The sequence below is a fragment of the Ranitomeya imitator genome, chromosome 8 (assembly GCF_032444005.1).
Source record: "Ranitomeya imitator isolate aRanImi1 chromosome 8, aRanImi1.pri, whole genome shotgun sequence".
NCBI lineage: Eukaryota > Metazoa > Chordata > Amphibia > Anura > Dendrobatidae > Ranitomeya > Ranitomeya imitator.
The window spans coordinates 124,723,721-124,741,796 of record NC_091289.1 but is presented as its reverse complement, the minus strand read 5'-3'; the positions used below and the strand labels follow the sequence as shown (position 1 = coordinate 124,741,796).

At 47.6% G+C, this 18,076-nt stretch overlaps 1 protein-coding gene across 1 annotated transcript; it reads left to right on the top strand.

Annotated features, from left to right (window-relative positions):
- Positions 1-339: 339 nt before the first annotated feature.
- Positions 340-2,556, top strand: LOC138647250 (uncharacterized). The gene is made up of 2 exons (XM_069736145.1): positions 340-1,643; positions 2,498-2,556. Exon 1 carries the CDS (start codon positions 396-398, stop codon positions 1,578-1,580), a length of 1,185 nt encoding a protein of 394 aa, XP_069592246.1. The 5' UTR covers positions 340-395; the 3' UTR covers positions 1,581-1,643; positions 2,498-2,556.
- The last annotated feature ends 15,520 nt before the right edge of the window (positions 2,557-18,076 follow it).

Genomic DNA, 18,076 nt, shown 5'->3' with positions numbered 1-18,076 from the left:
AAAAGATGGCCCCTTATCTAAGTAGATATCCGGACCGGTTGAAGGCGGTGGTGATTAGGGACGGTTTTGCTGAAGGTTTTAGGATTCCTCACCCGAATCATACGGTCCCCTTTTCTACAAAAAATCTGAGGTCAGCAAGTTTACATGCGGATGTTGTTTCGAGTAAGTTAGCAAAAGAGGTGGAGTTAGGAAGAATGGCGGGCCCGTTTAGTTCGCTGCCTATGGAAGGGGTGATCGTTTCTCCATTGGGGGTGGTGCCCAAGAAGGAGCCAAATAAGTTTCGTTTAATTCAGCACCTATCGTACCCAAAAGGTTGTTCTGTTAACGATGGCATTGCGGAGGAATTATGCTCGGTTGTATACACGTCGTTCGATGCGGCAGTGCAATGGGTTCGTATGTACGGAGCGGGGGCCTTGATGGCGAAGACAGACATCGAGTCTGCCTTTCGGCTTCTGCCGGTGCATCCGGAGAGCATTCCGTTACTAGGTTGTTTTTGGAATGGAGAATTTTATTTAGACAGGTGTTTGCCGATGGGCTGTTCCATTTCTTGCTCGTTGTTTGAAACTTTCAGTACTTTTTTGGAATGGGTTGTTAGAGACGTTTCTGATGTTGCTTCGGTCATTCATTATTTGGATGACTTCATGTTTGTGGGCCCCCCGGACTCTGCGGTGTGCGGTAATTTATTGGCCACCATGGAATGGGTGTCCGGGCATTTCGGGGTCCCTTTGGCGCAGGAGAAAACAGAGGGTCCCTGTACGGTCTTAAGTTTTCTCGGGATTCTTATCGATTCTAGAAAGATGGAATGCAGGTTGCCCGACGACAAATTGTTGTTGCTGAAGCAGGAGGTGTCCAGAATCGGAAAATTGAGGAAAGTGACGTTGAAGGAGTTACAGTCGTTGCTAGGGCGCTTAAATTTTGCGTGCCGGATCATGCCTATGGGCCGGATTTTTTGCCGAAGGTTGTCCAGAGCTACGGCGGGAGTCCGTGCAGCTCATCATTTCATACGTTTGAGCCGGGAGCACAAGGACGATCTGTTGGTTTGGCAGCGTTTCCTGGAAAATTATAATGGCAGATCATTGATTCAGCAGGAGGATTTGAACGCCTTTGATTGTGAAATTTATACGGACGCAGCAGGGGGAGCCGGTTATGGCGCCTACTGTGCAGGCAAATGGAGTGTCGGAGTGTGGCCGGAAGAATGGCGGCAAAACGGGCTAACCAAAAATTTGGCATTGTTGGAGTTGTTCCCAATTGTAGTGGCAGCGTTTATTTGGGGCGAGAATTTTAAGGATCGTCGGGTACGATTCCATTGTGATAACTTGAGTGTCGTGTCAGTTATCAACAGTTTATCTTCCTCTTCTCCCCCCGTGATTAGGTTGGTTAGGGAATTGGTGTTGAGGTGTTTGGAATTGAATTCGTGGATTTCGGCGGTGCACGTACCAGGTGTCCAAAACAATATAGCTGATGCTTTATCTCGTTTTCAGTGGGACCGATTCCGGGAACTGGCGCCAGATTCGGAACCTACAGGAGCGGGATGTCCTTCGCATCTGTGGCAGATTGTTGCGGAAGGGGAGGTCGCTTGATACAGGCCTCACTGTCGAGCCGGACATGGTCGGATTATGCAGCGGCTTGGGAGATGTGGGAAGGTTGGTTGGTCCAATGCGGCCCAGTGGAATCTGACGGCGATAAGATTATGGCTCTGCTGGCTTTGATGGGTAAGGCGGCCGAATGGGGATGGTCCGTTTCGAGGTTAAACAAAGTTGTTGCGGGTCTGGCCTTTGGTTTTCGGTTGCAAGGTTCAGCTGATCTGACAAAAGATTTTTTGATAAGGCAGGCTTTGAAGGGTTTTCGGAAGGGCAATGTGTCTTTTGATAAGCGTAGGCCGATTTCTTTTGGTATGCTGGAACGGCTTGGGGAGGCTTTGGGCGGTATTTGTAGTTCGCAGTTTGAGGTTGTATTGTTTAGGTTAGCCTTCTCTTTAGCGTTCTTTGGCGCTTTGCGCCTGGGGGAGCTGGTGTCCCCAAATAAAAATAAGGTGGGTGGTCTGTTAGCGGAAGATGTTGACTTTTGGGCAGGAGGTATTGTATTTTGGATCAGGTGTTCTAAGACTGATCAGCTTGGTAGGGGTAGGCGAGTGGTGCTGGGGAGAGTTGACGGTAGCGGGATGTGCCCGCAGCACTGTTTGGAATCTTATTGGCGTCTGTCGGCGCTGAGGGCAGGCCCTTTGTTACGACATCAGAACGGGGAATTTTTGTCGCGCTACCAATTTACGGCGCTGTTGAAGAGGGGTTTGGGATCGTTGGGTGTTGACCCGAAGAATTTCGGGTCGCATTCGTTTCGAATTGGTGCTGCGTCCGAGGCGGATGGTCTGGGCCTAGGCGTTGATGTGATCAAAAGAATAGGCAGATGGAGTTCGGATCGATATCTGTCTTATATTAGGAATTAGGTCTGTGGGGGAGAGAGCCTTGTTATGGTGTTAATCATTGTTGTGTTTTTTCAGGTCGAACCTCCCTCCTGGCATGGATTATCGGACATTCATTTGTTCATTGGGGTGCGCTTCGTGCGGATGTCAGGCGAAATGGTAGGCAATTAGGCTTTGTAAGGGATTCGGTGGTTATTAGATGGTTGGGATTCCGGGGTATGTTATGGCGGAGTTTGTTGCCGGCAGTTGCCAACGCCGCTAGATTGGATCGACCCCCGGACATTTTGGTGGTTCACCTTGGAGGAAATGATTTGGGAGTTAGGCCAGTGAGGGAGTTGATCAGAGACATTCGTTTTGATTTTTTACGGTTGTGGGTATCTTTCCCGGGTGTTGTGACGGTGTGGTCGGACATTGTACCAAGGCGGAAGTGGCGTGATGTACGGTCCCATAGAGGGATCAATAGAGCCCGGGTGAAGCTGAATAGGGCGGTGGCAGGATTTGTGTCTCGGAACGGGGGTATTGCCGTTAGACATTTGGAGCTGGAGGATGGGATTGGCAATTATTGGAGGGATGATGGAGTGCATCTTAATGATGTTGGTATGGATTTATGGGCACTCGGGCTACAGGAAGGAGTCGAAAGAGCTTTGGTGGCGGTGGGGCACTCACGAGCCTGAGGTGGTCAGGGCTGTTCGTGTGTGGCGGGGGGTGGGGTTCTTGGAGGTGGTGATGACGTTTTTACGGGGTTGATCTGGCTTTTGTTTACGGGCTCTGGACGGGGAATTTACCTCGGGAGCTTTGGGGTTTTGGTTTGCCCGAAATGGGTTACATGGTGCCCTTGAGCTGGTGGTCACGGCTGAGGGTAAAGAAGTGTTTGGTTTTAAAGTTGGTGGTGGCTTTATGCCTATTTTTGAGCCAGATTTCTTACCCCCAAGAACCCTCCCCTCAAGGTTTTTACATATGGTATATATGTTGTTATTTATGTTATTGTTTGTTTTAATAAAATGGCCGCTGTGGCCAAAATTATCCAAAGAAATTTACGTGTTGTGTTTAATTTAAATTTACAGGAGAAGGGGAGAATGGCCCCCTGGGGATGGGGTGGGGGTCAGGAAGATTGAGTACGGGAAAGACCATGTTTTTGGCGATACGCGGTCATGAAGAACTGAAATAAATTAACTTTTTGATGATATTCTAATTTAGTGAGAAGCACTTGTAGGCATAAGCATACAGACTACCTTTATTTTCATATTTCTTATCCCTTTTTGTTCATCTTTACTGACTAGAGATGGGTGAACCCGAACATTAAAGCTCGGTGTCTGTACCGAACACCTACTGTTCGGGCAAGGTCTCCGAACACAGACTTCACCAGGAAGTCCATGTTACTGTTTTGATTCGGTCCACTGAACAATGGGTGTTTGTCACGCTGTAATGTGCATGACAGCGTGGCAAACACTGCTTCTGATCGATGGTAAAATCATTGCCACAAGTCAAACAGCCACAGTTCCCAAGCTGTCAAATGATTGCGTGAGTCAGCAGCTATGATCGAAGGTAAAAAGTGTACCTTCGGTCGCTGGTATCGGCTAATGAGACTACTGCTCCCATCAGCTGACGCCTGCTGCCCTTCAGAGCAGGAGCTGCTGATGGGAGTATTCATCAGCTGGCACCTGCGCTCTAAATAAATGAGTAAAAGAAAAAAAAGGCATGTGTTCCCTTGTATTTTTGAGTATGAGCATAACTGTGTTTGCTTTTGTTTTTTAAAAAGGAAAAGTGTGTTTTGTTTTTATTTCATGTAAAGGACATTTTCCTTGCTGTGTATTTATTAACAATACAACTATAGGATTAGTAATGGATAGGTGTCTTATAGATGCCTCTCCAATACTAATCTGTGGGCTTGATGTCACTAGACAATACAAATGTGACATCAACCCCACAAATATTACCCCATTGCCTCTGCTACAGGGCAAGTGGGGAGAGCCAGGCAAAGCACCAGAATTGGCACATCTAATAGGTGTGCCTTTTCCGGTCAGCTGCAGGCTGCTAGTTTTAGGCTGGGGGGGCCCCACGCCATTTTTTAAAATTATTTAATTAAATAACATTAAAAACAGTGTGGGGACCCTTCTGTTCTTGATATCCAGAATTGCTGAAGCTGACAGCTAAGGGTTGCAGCCCCCAGTTATGAGCTTTGCTTGGCTGGTTATCATAAATACAGGGGAACACAAGCCGTTTATTTCTTTAAATTATTTATATAGAGAGTGCAGGCTGCGGCTGATGAATACCCCCATCAGCCACTCCTGTTCTCACTATTATTAGCGGCAGCACGCATCTGCAATAGTACCATCAGCCAACAACAGTGACTGGAGGTTAACTTTATACCTCCAATCACAACTGCGCACTCACGCTGTCATCTGACAGCCTGGGAACAGTGGCTGTCTCATCAGCGGAAATTATTTTACCGCCAATCAAAAGCAGTGTTTGCCGCCCTCTCATGCGCATGTGAATGGGGTCCGGGATCAGGTCCGGGTACTGATTAGGTACCTGAACCCAAACTTTTTTTTAACTGTTGGCTGAAGCCGACAGACCTGGACATCCAGGGATCCGCCCATCTCTAGTACTGACTACATATAGTATAGGTATACTAGACTCACAGCGCTAAACCCCTTTGCTGCCATCTGTGGGCGAACCTCACTCTTTTCATTAAAAATAGTGATCTTCACTAGGGTTGAGCGAAACGGGTCATTCATTTTCAAAAGTCGCCGACTTTTGGCAAAGTCGGGTTTCATGAAACCCAATCCGACCCCTGTGCGGGGTCGGCCATGCGGTACGCGACTTTCGCGCCAAAGTCGCGTTTCAATGACGCGAAAAGCGCCATTTCTCAGCCAATGAAGGTAAATGCAGAGTGTGGGCAGCGTGATGACATAGGTCCTGGTCCCCACCATCTTAGAGAAGGGCATTGCAGTGATTGGCTTGCTGTCCGCGGCGTCACAGGGGCTATAAAGGGGCGTTCCCGCCGACCGCCATGTTACTGCTGCTGATCTGAGCTTAGGGAGAGGTTGCTGCCGCTTCGTCAGAAGCAGGGATAGCGTTAGGCAGGGTCCATTAACCACCAAACCGCTTGTGCTGTAGCGATTTCCACAGCCCAACACCACCTTCGGTGTGCAGGGACAGTGGAAGCTACATTTTTTTTTCCTCAGCGCTGTAGCTCATTGGGCTGCCCTAGAAGGCTCCCTGATAGCTGCATTGCTGTGTGTACGCCGCTGTGCAAACCAACTGCTTTTTTCAAAGCACAAATCCTCTTGTTCCTTCCTTTCTGCACAGCTATCTTGTTTGTTTGTCCACACTTTTTATTTAATTTGTGCATCAGTCCACTCCTTATTGCTGCCTGCCATACCTGGCTGAGATTACTGCAGGGAGATAGTAATTGAAGAACAGTTCTTTTTTTTTTTTTTTTTTTTGTGGGAGATTAAGATTGGCATTTCTGCTAGAGTGCCATCCCTGTCTGTGTCATCTCTCACTCAGTGGGCCATAGAAAGCCTATTTATTTTTTTGCTTGATTTGGGTTCTAAAATCTACCTGAAAAAATCACTACATCAATCAGTGGGAGAAAAATATTGGCCTCAGGGCTTGTGTGCCACTCCTGACTCCTGTGTGTGCCATCTCTCACTCAGTGGGCCATAGAAAGCCTATTTATTTTTTTGCTTGATTTGGGTTCCAAAATCTACCTGAAAAAATCACAACATCAATCAGTGGGAGAAAAATATTGGCCTCAGGGCTTGTGTGCCACTCCTGACTCCTGTGTGTGCCATCTCTCACTCAGTGGGCCATACATAGTGGATGCTTTCCTGAAACGGAAAGTACTTGCAAGCAGCATAATACAAAGAATAGCAGGTTTACCCAGAATCCTTTGCAGTAGGCGGAGCTATGCAAATCATCTCTTTCCACCCCTGTCTAATCCACAGCGCTTGGAACCGCCAAGCGTGCAATGCTGCGGATTAGTTTCTAAATTTACACAGCCAACCAACTCCTACCTGTGGACACGTGTTTCGGGCTTTAGGCCCTCATCAGCACAGGGCTGGAATTGGTTGGCTGTATGGAGTGGGGCTCGGTGAGCAAGCGATACATACATGCTAGCCACCTTAGGGGGAGACCCAAGTTGGGCTAAATGTAGAGGGACATAGAAAGTGGGCCATAGAAAGCCTATTAATTTTTTTGCTTGATTTGGGTTCTAAATTCTACCTGAAAAAATCAATAAATCAATCAGTGGGAGATAAATATTGGCCTTTGGGCTTGTGTGCCTGTCCTAAGCGTGCCATCTCTCTCACAAATAGTGGGCCATAGAAAGCCTATTTATTATTTTTTTTATTGGGTTTATAAATTTTCCCTGGAAAAAAAAAAAAAAGTGGGAGATTAATATTGGCCTCTGGGCTTGTGTGCCACTCCTGACTCCTGTGTGCGTCCTCTCTCACTCAGTGGGCCCTACAAAGCCTATTTTTTTTTTATTTGTTTTCTAAATTCTCCATGAAACAATCATTTTATTTTGTTTCTAAATTCTTCCTGAAAAATTCATTTTTTTGTATTTTTTTTTTTTCTAAAGTCTCCCTGAAAAAAAAAAAAAAAAAATCAAATCAGTGGGAGATTAATATTGCCCTTTCTGCTTGTGTGCCAGTCTTGACTCCTGGGTGTGCCATCTCTCTCTCTCTCCAATTGTGGGCCATAGAAAGCCTATTAATTTTTTTGCTTGATTTGGGTTCCAAAATCTACCTGAAAAAATCACTAAATCAATCAGTGGGAGATAAATATTGGCCTCTGGGCTTGTGTGCCACTCCTGACTCCTGTGTGCGTCCTGTCTCACTCAGTGGGCCATAGAAAGCCTATTTATGTTTTATTTGTTTTCTAAATTCTCCCTGAAACAATCATTTCATTTTATTTGGTTTATAAATTCTTCCTTAAAAAATCATTTTTTTTTATTTTTTATTTTTTTCTAAAGTCTCCTTTTTAAAAAAAAAAAACAAATCAGTGGGAGATTAATATTTACATTTGCGCTTCAGTGACAGTCCTGCGTGTGTGGCATCTCTCTCATTTGTTGCCACCAACAACAGAGTGTGTAACATTGTGCCTGATTTTCGTTGTGGTCTCACCCACCTGTAAAGGGGTAGCTAAATCATACTGAAGTTATAGCTCACCGTGTAAGTTGTGTGACAGCAACAAATACCGTTAGTTTGGTAACGTTTTTAAAACAATGAGGAAGTCTGGTGGAAGAGGTCGTGGCCGGGGGCGTTCATTGTCAGCTGGTAATGAGGGTAGTGGTAGTGGTGGAGCATCAGGTGGTCGTGGGAAAAAAAATATTGCACCTAAGTCTGGAGCTGTGGAGCCAGGTTCGTCGTCTGGCTACACAAGGCCTCGAACGCTCCCTTTTCTGGGAGTAGGAAAACCGCTTTTAAAGCCGGAGCAGCAAGAGCAAGTTTTGGCTTATCTTGCTGACTCAGCCTCTAGCTCTTTTGCCTCCTCTCGTGAAACTGGTAAATGTCAAAGCAGCGCGTCGTTAGTGGATGTTCACGGTCAGGGACAAGTCGCTTCCTTGTCCTCTTCAGCAAAAACAACAACAGAGAAGAATGCAGCAGGCGACACAACGGGTTACTCCATGGAGCTCTTTACACATACCGTCCCTGGCTTAGAAAGTGAAGCAGTTAACAGTCCATGCCCATTACAAGTTGAATCTGACATGGAGTGCACTGATGCACAGCCACAGCCAGACTACTATGCTGGTCCTTTGACTCAGACCACAACATTGCCCTCGCAGGGTGCTGATCAAGAATCAGACCCTGATGAGACTATGTTGCCCCATCACGAACGCTATACCACCGACTTACACGGTGACACAGACGAAGTTGCACACGAGCTACAAGAAGAGGTAATAGATGACCCAGTTCTTGACCCCGATTGGCAGCCATTGGGGGAACAGGGTGCAGGCGGCAGCAGTTCTGAAGCGGAGGAGGAGGGGCCGCAGCAGGCATCAACATCGCAACAGGTTCCATCTGCCGGGCCCGTATCTTGCCCAAAACGCATGGCAAAGTCAAAACCTGTTGGAGGACAGCGTGGCCATCCGGTTAAAGCTCAGTCTGCAATGCCTGAAAAGGTATCCGATGCTAGAAAGAGTGCAGTCTGGCATTTTTTTAAACAACATTCAATTGATCAGCGCAAAGTCATCTGTCAAAAATGTTCAACTACCTTAAGCAGAGGGCAGAATCTGAAAAGTCTCAATACAAGTTGCATGCATAGACATTTAACCACCATGCATTTGCAAGCTTGGACTAACTACCAAACGTCCCTTAAGGTTGTAGCACCCTCGGCCAATGAAGCTAGTCATCAACGCAACATCCCTTCCGGCAGTGTAGGGCCACCATTTTCTGCACCACCTGCAGTATCTGTGCAGGTTTCTTTGCCAGGCCAAAGTAGTCAGGGTCAGGGAATCACCAGTTTCGTAGTAGGAAACACTGCATCTAGGGCACCGGCGGCAACAATACCATCTCCCACCGTCTCTCAGTCTGCCATGTCCACCGGCACCCCCGCTAGTTCCACGATCTCCAGCTCTCCAGTCCAGCTCACCCTACATGAGACTATGGTTAGAAAAAGGAAGTACTTAGCCTAGCATCCGCGTACACAGGGTTTGAACGCCCACATAGCTAGACTAATCTCGTTAGAGATGATGCCATACCGGTTAGTTGAATGCAAAGCTTTCAAAGCCCTGATGGACTACGCTGTACCACGCTACGAGCTACCCAGTCGACACTTTTTTCCAGAAAAGCCATCCCAGCCCTCCACCAGCATGTTAAAGAGAGCATCGTCCATGCACTCAGGCAATCTGTGAGCACAAAGGTGCACCTGACAACAGATGCATGGACCAGTAGGCATGGCCAGGGACGTTACGTGTCCATTACGGCACACTGGGTAAATGTGGTGGATGCAGGGTCCACAGGGGACAGCAAGTTTGGGACAGTTCTGCCTAGCCCACGGTCTAGGAAACAGTTGGCTGTAGCCGTTCGCACCCCCTCCTCCTCCTCCTCGTCCTCCTGCAGAAGCGAGACCTCGTCCACAGACCGCAGTCGCACAACCACTCCATCCGCAGCTGCCACTGTTGCACACCAGGTCTCCCATTATGGGGCAGCTACTGGCAAACATCAGCAGACTGTATTGGCTATGAAGTGTTTGGGCGACAACAGACACACCGCTGAAGTTCTGTCCGAGTTCTTGCAGAAAGAAACGCAGTCGTGGCTGGGCACTGTAGATCTTGAGGCAGGCAAGGTAGTGAGTGATAACGGAAGGAATTTCATGGCTGCCATCTCCCTTTCCCAACTGAAACACATTCCTTGCCTGGCTCACACCTTAAACCTGGTGGTGCAGTGCTTCCTGAAAAGTTATCCGGGGTTATCCGACCTGCTCCTCAAAGTGCGTGGACTTTGCTCACATATCCGCCGTTCGCCCGTACACTCCAGCCGTATGCAGACCTATCAGCGTTCTTTGAACCTTCCCCAGCATCGCCTAATCATAGACGTTGCAACAAGGTGGAACTCAACACTGCACATGCTTCAGAGACTGTGTGAACAGAGGCGGGCTGTTATGTTTTTGTGGGAGGATACACATACATGGGCAGGCAGTAGGATGGCAGACATGGAGTTGTCAGGTGTGCAGTGGTCGAAGATTCAAGACATGTGTCAAGTCCTTCAGTGTTTTGAGGAATGCACACGGCTGGTTAGTGCAGACAACGCCATAATAAGCATGAGCATCCCCCTAATGCGTCTGCTGATGCAAAGTTTGACGCACATAAAGGATCAGGCGTCTGCAGCTGAGGAAGAGGAAAGCCTTGATGACAGTCAGCCATTGTCTGGCCAGGGCAGTGTACAGGACGAGGTAGCGGGCGAACAGGAGGAGGAGGAAGAGGAGGATGATAGGGATGATTATATTTTTAATGAGGAAGCTTTTCCGGGGCCAGTGGAAATTGTTGGCGCGGCAAGGCCGGGTTCTGGTTTTTGGAGGGACACAAGTGACGTGGATTTGCCTGAAACTGCCCCTCAACCAAGCACAACCACAGATTTGAGAACTGGAACTTTGGGCCACATGGCGGATTATGCCTTACGTATCCTCAAAAGGGACACACGCATAACAAAAATGATGAACGATGACGATTACTGGTTGGCCTGCCTCCTTGATCCTCGCTATAAAGGCAAATTGCAAAATATAATGCCACATGAGAACTTGGAACTAATATTAGCAACCAAACAATCAACTCTTATTGACCGTTTGCTTCTGGCATTCCCTGCACACAGCGCCCGTGATCGTTCTAACACGAGCTGCAGGGGCCAGCAGACCAGAGGTGTTGGAGGGGCAGAAATCAGAAGTGTCATTGGCCAGAGGGGTTTTCTGACCAGGTTGTGGAGTGATTTTGCTATGGCCGCAGGCAGGACAAGTACTGCTGCATCAATTCAAAGTGACAGGAGACAACATTTGTCCAGTATGGTTACTAACTATTTTTCATCCCTTATCGACGTTCTCCCTCAACCGTCATTCCCATTTGATTACTGGGCATCAAAATTAGACACCTGGCCAGAATTGGCAGAATATGCATTGCAGGAGCTTGCTTGCCCGGCAGCTAGTGTCCTATCAGAAAGAGTATTCAGTGCTGCAGGTTCAATACTAACAGAAAAAAGGACTCGTCTGGCTACCCAAAATGTAGATGATCTAACCTTCATTAAAATGAACCACAACTGGATTTCGAAATCTTTTGCCCCACCTTGCCCGGCTGACACCTAGCTTTCCTATGTAAAGGTCTTGCCTGTGGACTATTCTGAACGACTTTTCCAATCTCGTAATTTGCAGCACCTGATTGTCCAGCATCCGACATGTTAACACCTCCCTAAATGGCCAAACTCCCCACACGGGGCCGTGGTATCGCCACTTGGCGCCAGCACCCGTGAGAGTACTGTTTGTCTGAAGAGGTGGGTGTGCCCGCTTTTGGTCGACGGCACTGCCACTAGGTCCCTCATAGTACAATAAAGTGTCTGGCGGTGGTGGTGCGCACCCAACGTCAGACACACCGTTGTAATATGAGGGGCCCTGGGCCTGTACCGCCGGCCACAAGACAGTCCCCCCCCAGGTCAAACAGTGCTCTACGACTTGCAAAATTTTCTCTCACAGCTCCACCAATGTTTAGTCTATGCGCTGACATCCTTCAATGCCTGGCACTGTCAATACCATTGTATTGACATTTTTCTTATGTTAGGCCTTCGAAGCCTGTCTGCGGTCACTCCTTCCACTAGGCCTCCACTGACCTGTCTACTGCTGCCCGTGTTCCCCTGGAACCAATTTTAAATTGCCTACAGCCAGCCCAATTTATTATGTTAAGGCTTCGAAGCCTATCTGCGGTCCCTCCTTCCACTAGGCCTCCACTGACCTTTCTACTGCCGCCCGTGTTCCCCTGGAACCAATTTTAAATTGCCTACAGCCAGCCCAATTTATTATGTTAGGGCTTCGAAGCCTGTCTGCGGTCCCTCCTTCCACTAGGCCTCCACTGACCTGTCTACTGCTGCCCGTGTTTCCCTGGAACCAATTGTAAATTGCCTACAGCCAGCCGAATTTATTATGTTAGGGCTTCGAAGCCTGTCTGCGGTCCCTCCTTCCACTAGGCCTCCACTGACCTGGCTACTGCCGCCCGTGTTCCCCTGGAACCAATTTTAAATTGCCTACAGCCAGCCCAATTTATTATGTTAGGGCTTCGAAGCCTGTCTGCGGTCCCTCCTTCCACTAGGCCTCCACTGACCTGGCTACTGCCGCCCGTGTTCCCCTGGAACCAATTTTAAATTGCCTACAGCCAGCCCAATTTATTATGTTAGGGCTTCGAAGCCTGTCTGCGGTCCCTCCTTCCACTAGGCCTCCACTGACCTGGCTACTGCCGCCCGTGTTCCCCTGGAACCAATTTTAAATTGCCTACAGCCAGCCCAATTTATTATGTTAGGGCTTCGAAGCCTGTCTGCGGTCCCTCCTTCCACTAGGCCTCCACTGACCTGGCTACTGCCGCCCGTGTTCCCCTGGAACCAATTTTAAATTGCCTACAGCCAGCCCAATTTATTATGTTAGTGCTTCGAAGCCTGTCTGCGGTCCCTCCTTCCACTAGGCCTCCACTGACCTGTCTACTGCTGCCCGTGTACCCCTTGAACCAACATCAGAAAATATAAAAATAAGTATTTTGCTTATAAAAAAGAAAATACTGGAGAGATATCAAATGCAGACATTTTAACATTAAAAACAAACACATACAACAAAAAACTGGTACAGTACTAACAATGGCCACCAGCTACAATTACTTTCTCCTGCAAGTAGTTAACTGAAAGTTTTTTTCAATTTAAAACACAGATATGGCATCCACCGAGTGTTGTCCTGTCGCGTCTTCTTTATATTATTGCCAAGAAGATGCAAAACAATGAAAATAATAAAATCATTATTTACCAAAAAAATAGAGTAAGTCAAAACCACATTGCAAATAAACATTCATTACAAATAAAGAAGCAGGGCGCGTCCGAGGGTGAGTATATACCTAATAAGAATATAATCACCCTCGGACGCGCCCTGCTTCTTTCCGACAGCCTTCCTTCCTAAGAATCAGCCCTTCCGTGGTGTAGAGAGAGAGGGTTTGTTACACTCCAAGGTGTTCCCCAGGTTGCCTTTCCTGAGCTTCGATCTTCCGACTCTCGTTTAGTAGTTGTAGAAAACTACACTGCATTAGGCCTACAAAATGGGTATCGGGTGGAGAGAGATGGTGTGTTACTCTCCAAGGTGTTCCCCAGGTTTCCTTGCCATTGCTTCGGTCTTCCGACTCTCGTTTAGTAGTTGTAGAAAACTACACTGCATTAGGCCTACAAAATGGGTATGGGGTGTAGAGAGATGGTGTGTTCCACTCCAAGGTGTTCTCCAGGTTGCCTTTCCTGAGCTTCGATCTTCCGGCTCTCGTTTAGTAGTTCTTGGAAACTACACTGCATTAGGCCTACAAATTGGGTATGGGGTGTAGAGAGATGGTGTGTTCCACTCCAAGGTTTTCTCCAGGTTGCCTTTCCTGAACTTCTATCTTCAGGCTCTCATTAAATTGTGGTTAAACGGAACAACTGCATTTGGCGTACTAGTTGGTTTGGGGCCTACTATCGGTGTCTGCCGCTCCTTGCTGTTCTCCTGGTTTCCTGTCCTGAAATTCCGTTTTCAGGCGCTCGTTAAGTAGTTGTTAATGTTAGACTGCATTTGGCCTACTAGTTGGGTTGGGGCCTACTATCGGTGTCTGCCACTCCTTGCTGTTCTCCTCCACTGAACAAAGCTGTGCCGCCTGTTTACTACGGTTGCCAATTTTGAACTGCATTTCGACTACTTACTGATTTGGGCCTACTCAGCCTCTCATTCCAGTTGTCCTCCACTGCAATGCCCCCTGGTTATTCTTGTGTTACCAATTTTGAACTGCATTTAGCCAACTTTATTCTTTGGGCCTATATCTGTGTTTCCTCCTCATCCTGCCCATTGCCCAGCCAGTGATAGATGAGTCTGCTGGTACATTGACCCATAACGCAACATTCCCCGTGCACGCTACACAACAACATTGTGACCCTGCTGAAAGTCAGGTTGCTCTTCCCGCATACCATACCACCTTACACGGGGACAAAGAGGAAGGTGCAGATGAAAGTGCAGGTTCCTTCATCAGGTGGGGGGAGGAATACTAGTTGGCGACGTCACTGGCACAGGGCCTCTCATAGTACGCAAAAGTGTTGCTGCCGGTGGGAGGCGCCCCCGTCGTGCAAACACACCGCTGTACTTTGAGGGGCCCTGTGCCAGTGCCAATGCCAACGAGTGGGCCCCCCCTGCTTGCTCAGGTTCACAGCACTTGCAAAGTTGAAATACTTACCTCTCCCTGCTCCACTGCCGTGACGTGGTCCAGATTTCCTGGGCCCACTAATTACTTGAACCAGCCCTACCCACCACAACTTTAGCCAAATGACCCCCAATTTCAAATGCCTTCCAATTATTATAAGGTAAATTACGCTTGACAAGCTTCATTAAGAAGACTGGATGGTTTTGACATTAAAATGGGCACTCTAGGTGTTTTCCTGGCCCCCACTCACTGCCGACTATGCTGCCCCATTGACTTGCATTGGGTTTCGTGTTTCGGTCGATCCCGACTTTACGTCATAATCGGCCGATTTCACTCGACCCGACTTTTGAGATAGTCGGGTTTCGCGAAACCCGGCTCGACTCTAAAAAGGTCATGGTCGCTCAACTCTAATCTTCACTTGAAGTTGGGCTGATCTTCCGCAACTGGAAACAAAGTAAACCAGTAGTAGTAATGAGCAAGTGTGCTTGGCACTGCTCAATACTCGATTGTGCATTGGGGTGCTCGGGCATGCCCAGTACTTGACTGAGTATCCCTGGTGCTCATGCACATGCTTGAGTCCCCGCCCCACATGTTTTACAGCTATTTTTCAGCCACTAAACATATGGGGATTGCCTGCCAATCACAGTATTGCAAAAGCCATGTTGGCTACTTGCATTACTGTGACTGTCAGGCTGCATCACGTCACTGGGACTACATAAGACGCAATGCTCGCCACACTGTACCCTGGAAACAGAATAGAGAGAGTTGCTGCAGAAGGGAAAGATAGGATTACAGGCACAGTCACGGTTTATATTTCATTTCAGGCTTTGTTGCAGAAACCTAAAACAAACAATCCTTATCAGGGCTACATGTATTTTATTCAATACCACTGTTAGCTGTACTATTTAGTGTAGGGATAGCTGCAGTAGAAGGGCTAGTAGTGCATTACAGGCTTTGCTACAGAAACCTACAACCAATAGTCTTTATCGGGTCTACATTTATTCTATTCAATAACGCTGTTAGCTGTACTATTTAGTGTCGGGATAGCTGCCTAAGATGGGCTTGTAGTGTGTTACAAGACTTGCTGTAGAAGCTTAAAACCAAAATTCTATTCAATTCCATTGTTAGTTGTACTATTTAGTGTAGGGATAGCTGCTAGAGAAGGGTTAGTAGTGCATTACAGGCCTTGCTGCAGAAACCTAAATCCAAAACTGCTTATCAAGTCTACATCTATTCTATTAAGTACCACAGTATTTAGTGTAGGAGTAGTTACTGAAGAAGGGTATGGGCGGCACGGTGGCTCAGTACGGTGGCACAGCAGCCTTGCAGCGCTGGAGTCCTGGGTTCAAACCCCACCAAGGACAACATCTGCAAAGAGTTTGTATGTTCTCTCTGTGTTTGCATGGGTTTCCTCCGGGTACTCCGGTTTCCTCCCACATTCCAAAGACATACTGATAGGGAATTTAGATTGTGAGCCCCATCGGGGACAGTGAAAATGTGTGCAAAATGTAAAGCGCTGCGGAATATGTTAGCGCTATATAAAAATAAAGATTATTATTATAGCAGTGCATTAATGGTGTATAGGCAGGGTTTATAGCCTTACAGTTCTTGCTGCAGAAACTTAAAACCAAAACTCTTTATCAAAGCTATACCTATTTTATTTTTGAACCACCTATTAACACTGCTCTTAGCTGCATTTAACCATTTAACTTACGGAGAGTTGCTGGAGAAAGGAAAGTTTTGCATATGCGGCGCCCCAGGGTCCTGGTCGTCACAGTGGTATCGCTTTCCTCTCGTCGAGAGTGATGCTACGTTTGGAGGCAAGAAAGGATAACTGCATCCAGGTATCAAAAACATGCAACACATTCACTCTCCTGGCCACTAGGGAGAGCTTCTGCTTCTATTTATTAGGTCACTCCCCACATATATATAACTGGTAGTCAGTAGGGAAAGTTAGTCAGTTCCAGACAGGAGTCAGTTCCTGACAGAGCTCCAGACATGAGTTCTGGAGAGAGTCCCAGACCAGAAGGTTAAAGGTTAAAGGAGCTGTGCATGCCCTTAGAGCTGCAGCTCCCAGAAAGAGACATTGAAAGGCAGAATTGTATTGCAGCGAGCATGAAGGAAGTCAAAGCAAAAGAGAGGATACCAGAAGGGGACCAGCCCCGCTCAAGCTGTCTCCCTCTGAGGCACAAAATCCCGGTAGCCGGAACACCGAGGGAGTAAGGACCTCTATGCCATATTTCAGAGACCGGCAGGACAGCTTATTGCAGGTTACCTGTCTGCACCTACACCCAGGAGGCACGGTGACACCTACAGAGCCGGGTTATCTAAGAGACCCTATAAACAGGCTCAAGTCACCAATCATACGGGTTTTGTCCTATCCTATACGAGGGACAGAGAGAGTGAAACATCGCATTTGTGAGACACTTATGTGAAGCCATAGGGACTACACCACCGCAGCGCAAGGGAAGGCTACTGATTTCCACTGGGACAAGGGAACTCTGGACTTGCCTCCAAACCGGCTGGACTCTGCCTGCCCTGTGATCTGGTCCCCTGGATTGTGGATGCTGAAGTCTTCAGTAACGGTAAAGAGACTGAAACCTTGTGTCCTCGTTCTTCTCTGCGCCATTCACCATAGCACCATCTACACACCGGGAAGCCCTGGGGACATACTTCACCTGTGGGAAGGTATACTATCTAGCTGCCATAACATCACCCCAGCTGACCCCTTAAAGCAGCGTTGGTTACCCTGAATGAATACCACAGGTGGCGTCACGAACATAAACTTTATCCCTTTAAAGCCCTTTCCCTTTTACATGGATGTCCCAGGGCCGCGGACCAGGTCAGCCACTGTGACATCCCCCTGTGAACCGAAGGAACGGGACCAAGTACCCCACGGCCCTTGGGGGGCAATCCACATACGAGGCATCTAAGCAGGGGTTATTCCTTTATAGTTTTTCTATAGGTGTACTGTTGCTGCAACCTAAAAACAAAAGTCCTTTCGGGACTACATCCATTATTTTCCCTATTAATACCTCTGTTACCTGCATTCAGTGTAGAGATAGAAGCTGTAGAAAGGATCGTTGTGGATTAGAGGCATATTGGTTGGGTTTATTGCCTTACAGACCTTCTATAGCAGAGGTCCCCAGCCTTTCTGACCTAGAGAGTCACATTCAGCTGTGAAAAAGGGTCACGAGCCATATCCAGCTCCTGCCACACTCACAGTACTGTGACACACATACACCCTATTACCAGTATAATGACAGCCAAAGTTTTTCCCTTAAAATCACACCAATGCAGTACGACTTACTGTAGAGTTTTCTATTTTCTCCTCATTCATATCTGCTTTTCTGTTTAGGGCTACACACAATTGTTACCATCTATCGATCTACTCTTAATAGCTGGTTGCTACATTTAGTGCTAATGCACCAAGGTGGCAGACAGCCATAAGCCACACATCACAGGCCAGCGAGCCACATGTGGATCTTGAGCTCCAGGTTGGGGACCCCTGCTGTAAAGATTTTGAGCAAGGGCCACTTAATGACACTCTAAATATTAGGAGCCACATCCGCATGATTACCCTGTTGACATGATGGAGGAGGAGGACAAGATGAAGAAGAAACTATGAACCAAATACACTTTTTTGAGTGGGAAGGGGTGCAAGGGAATACACCGGTAAAAAAAAGAATACGTCCTGGGAACTTGTCGTGTTTGGGTGGTCTGGGGAACATTTTCCTGCCTTCTCTCTCTGGCGACCCCAC

Coding starts and splice junctions, on each gene's coding strand:
- LOC138647250 (XM_069736145.1), top strand. CDS start 396: ATGTACGGAGCGGGGGCCTTGATGGCGAAGACAGACATCGAGTCTGCC.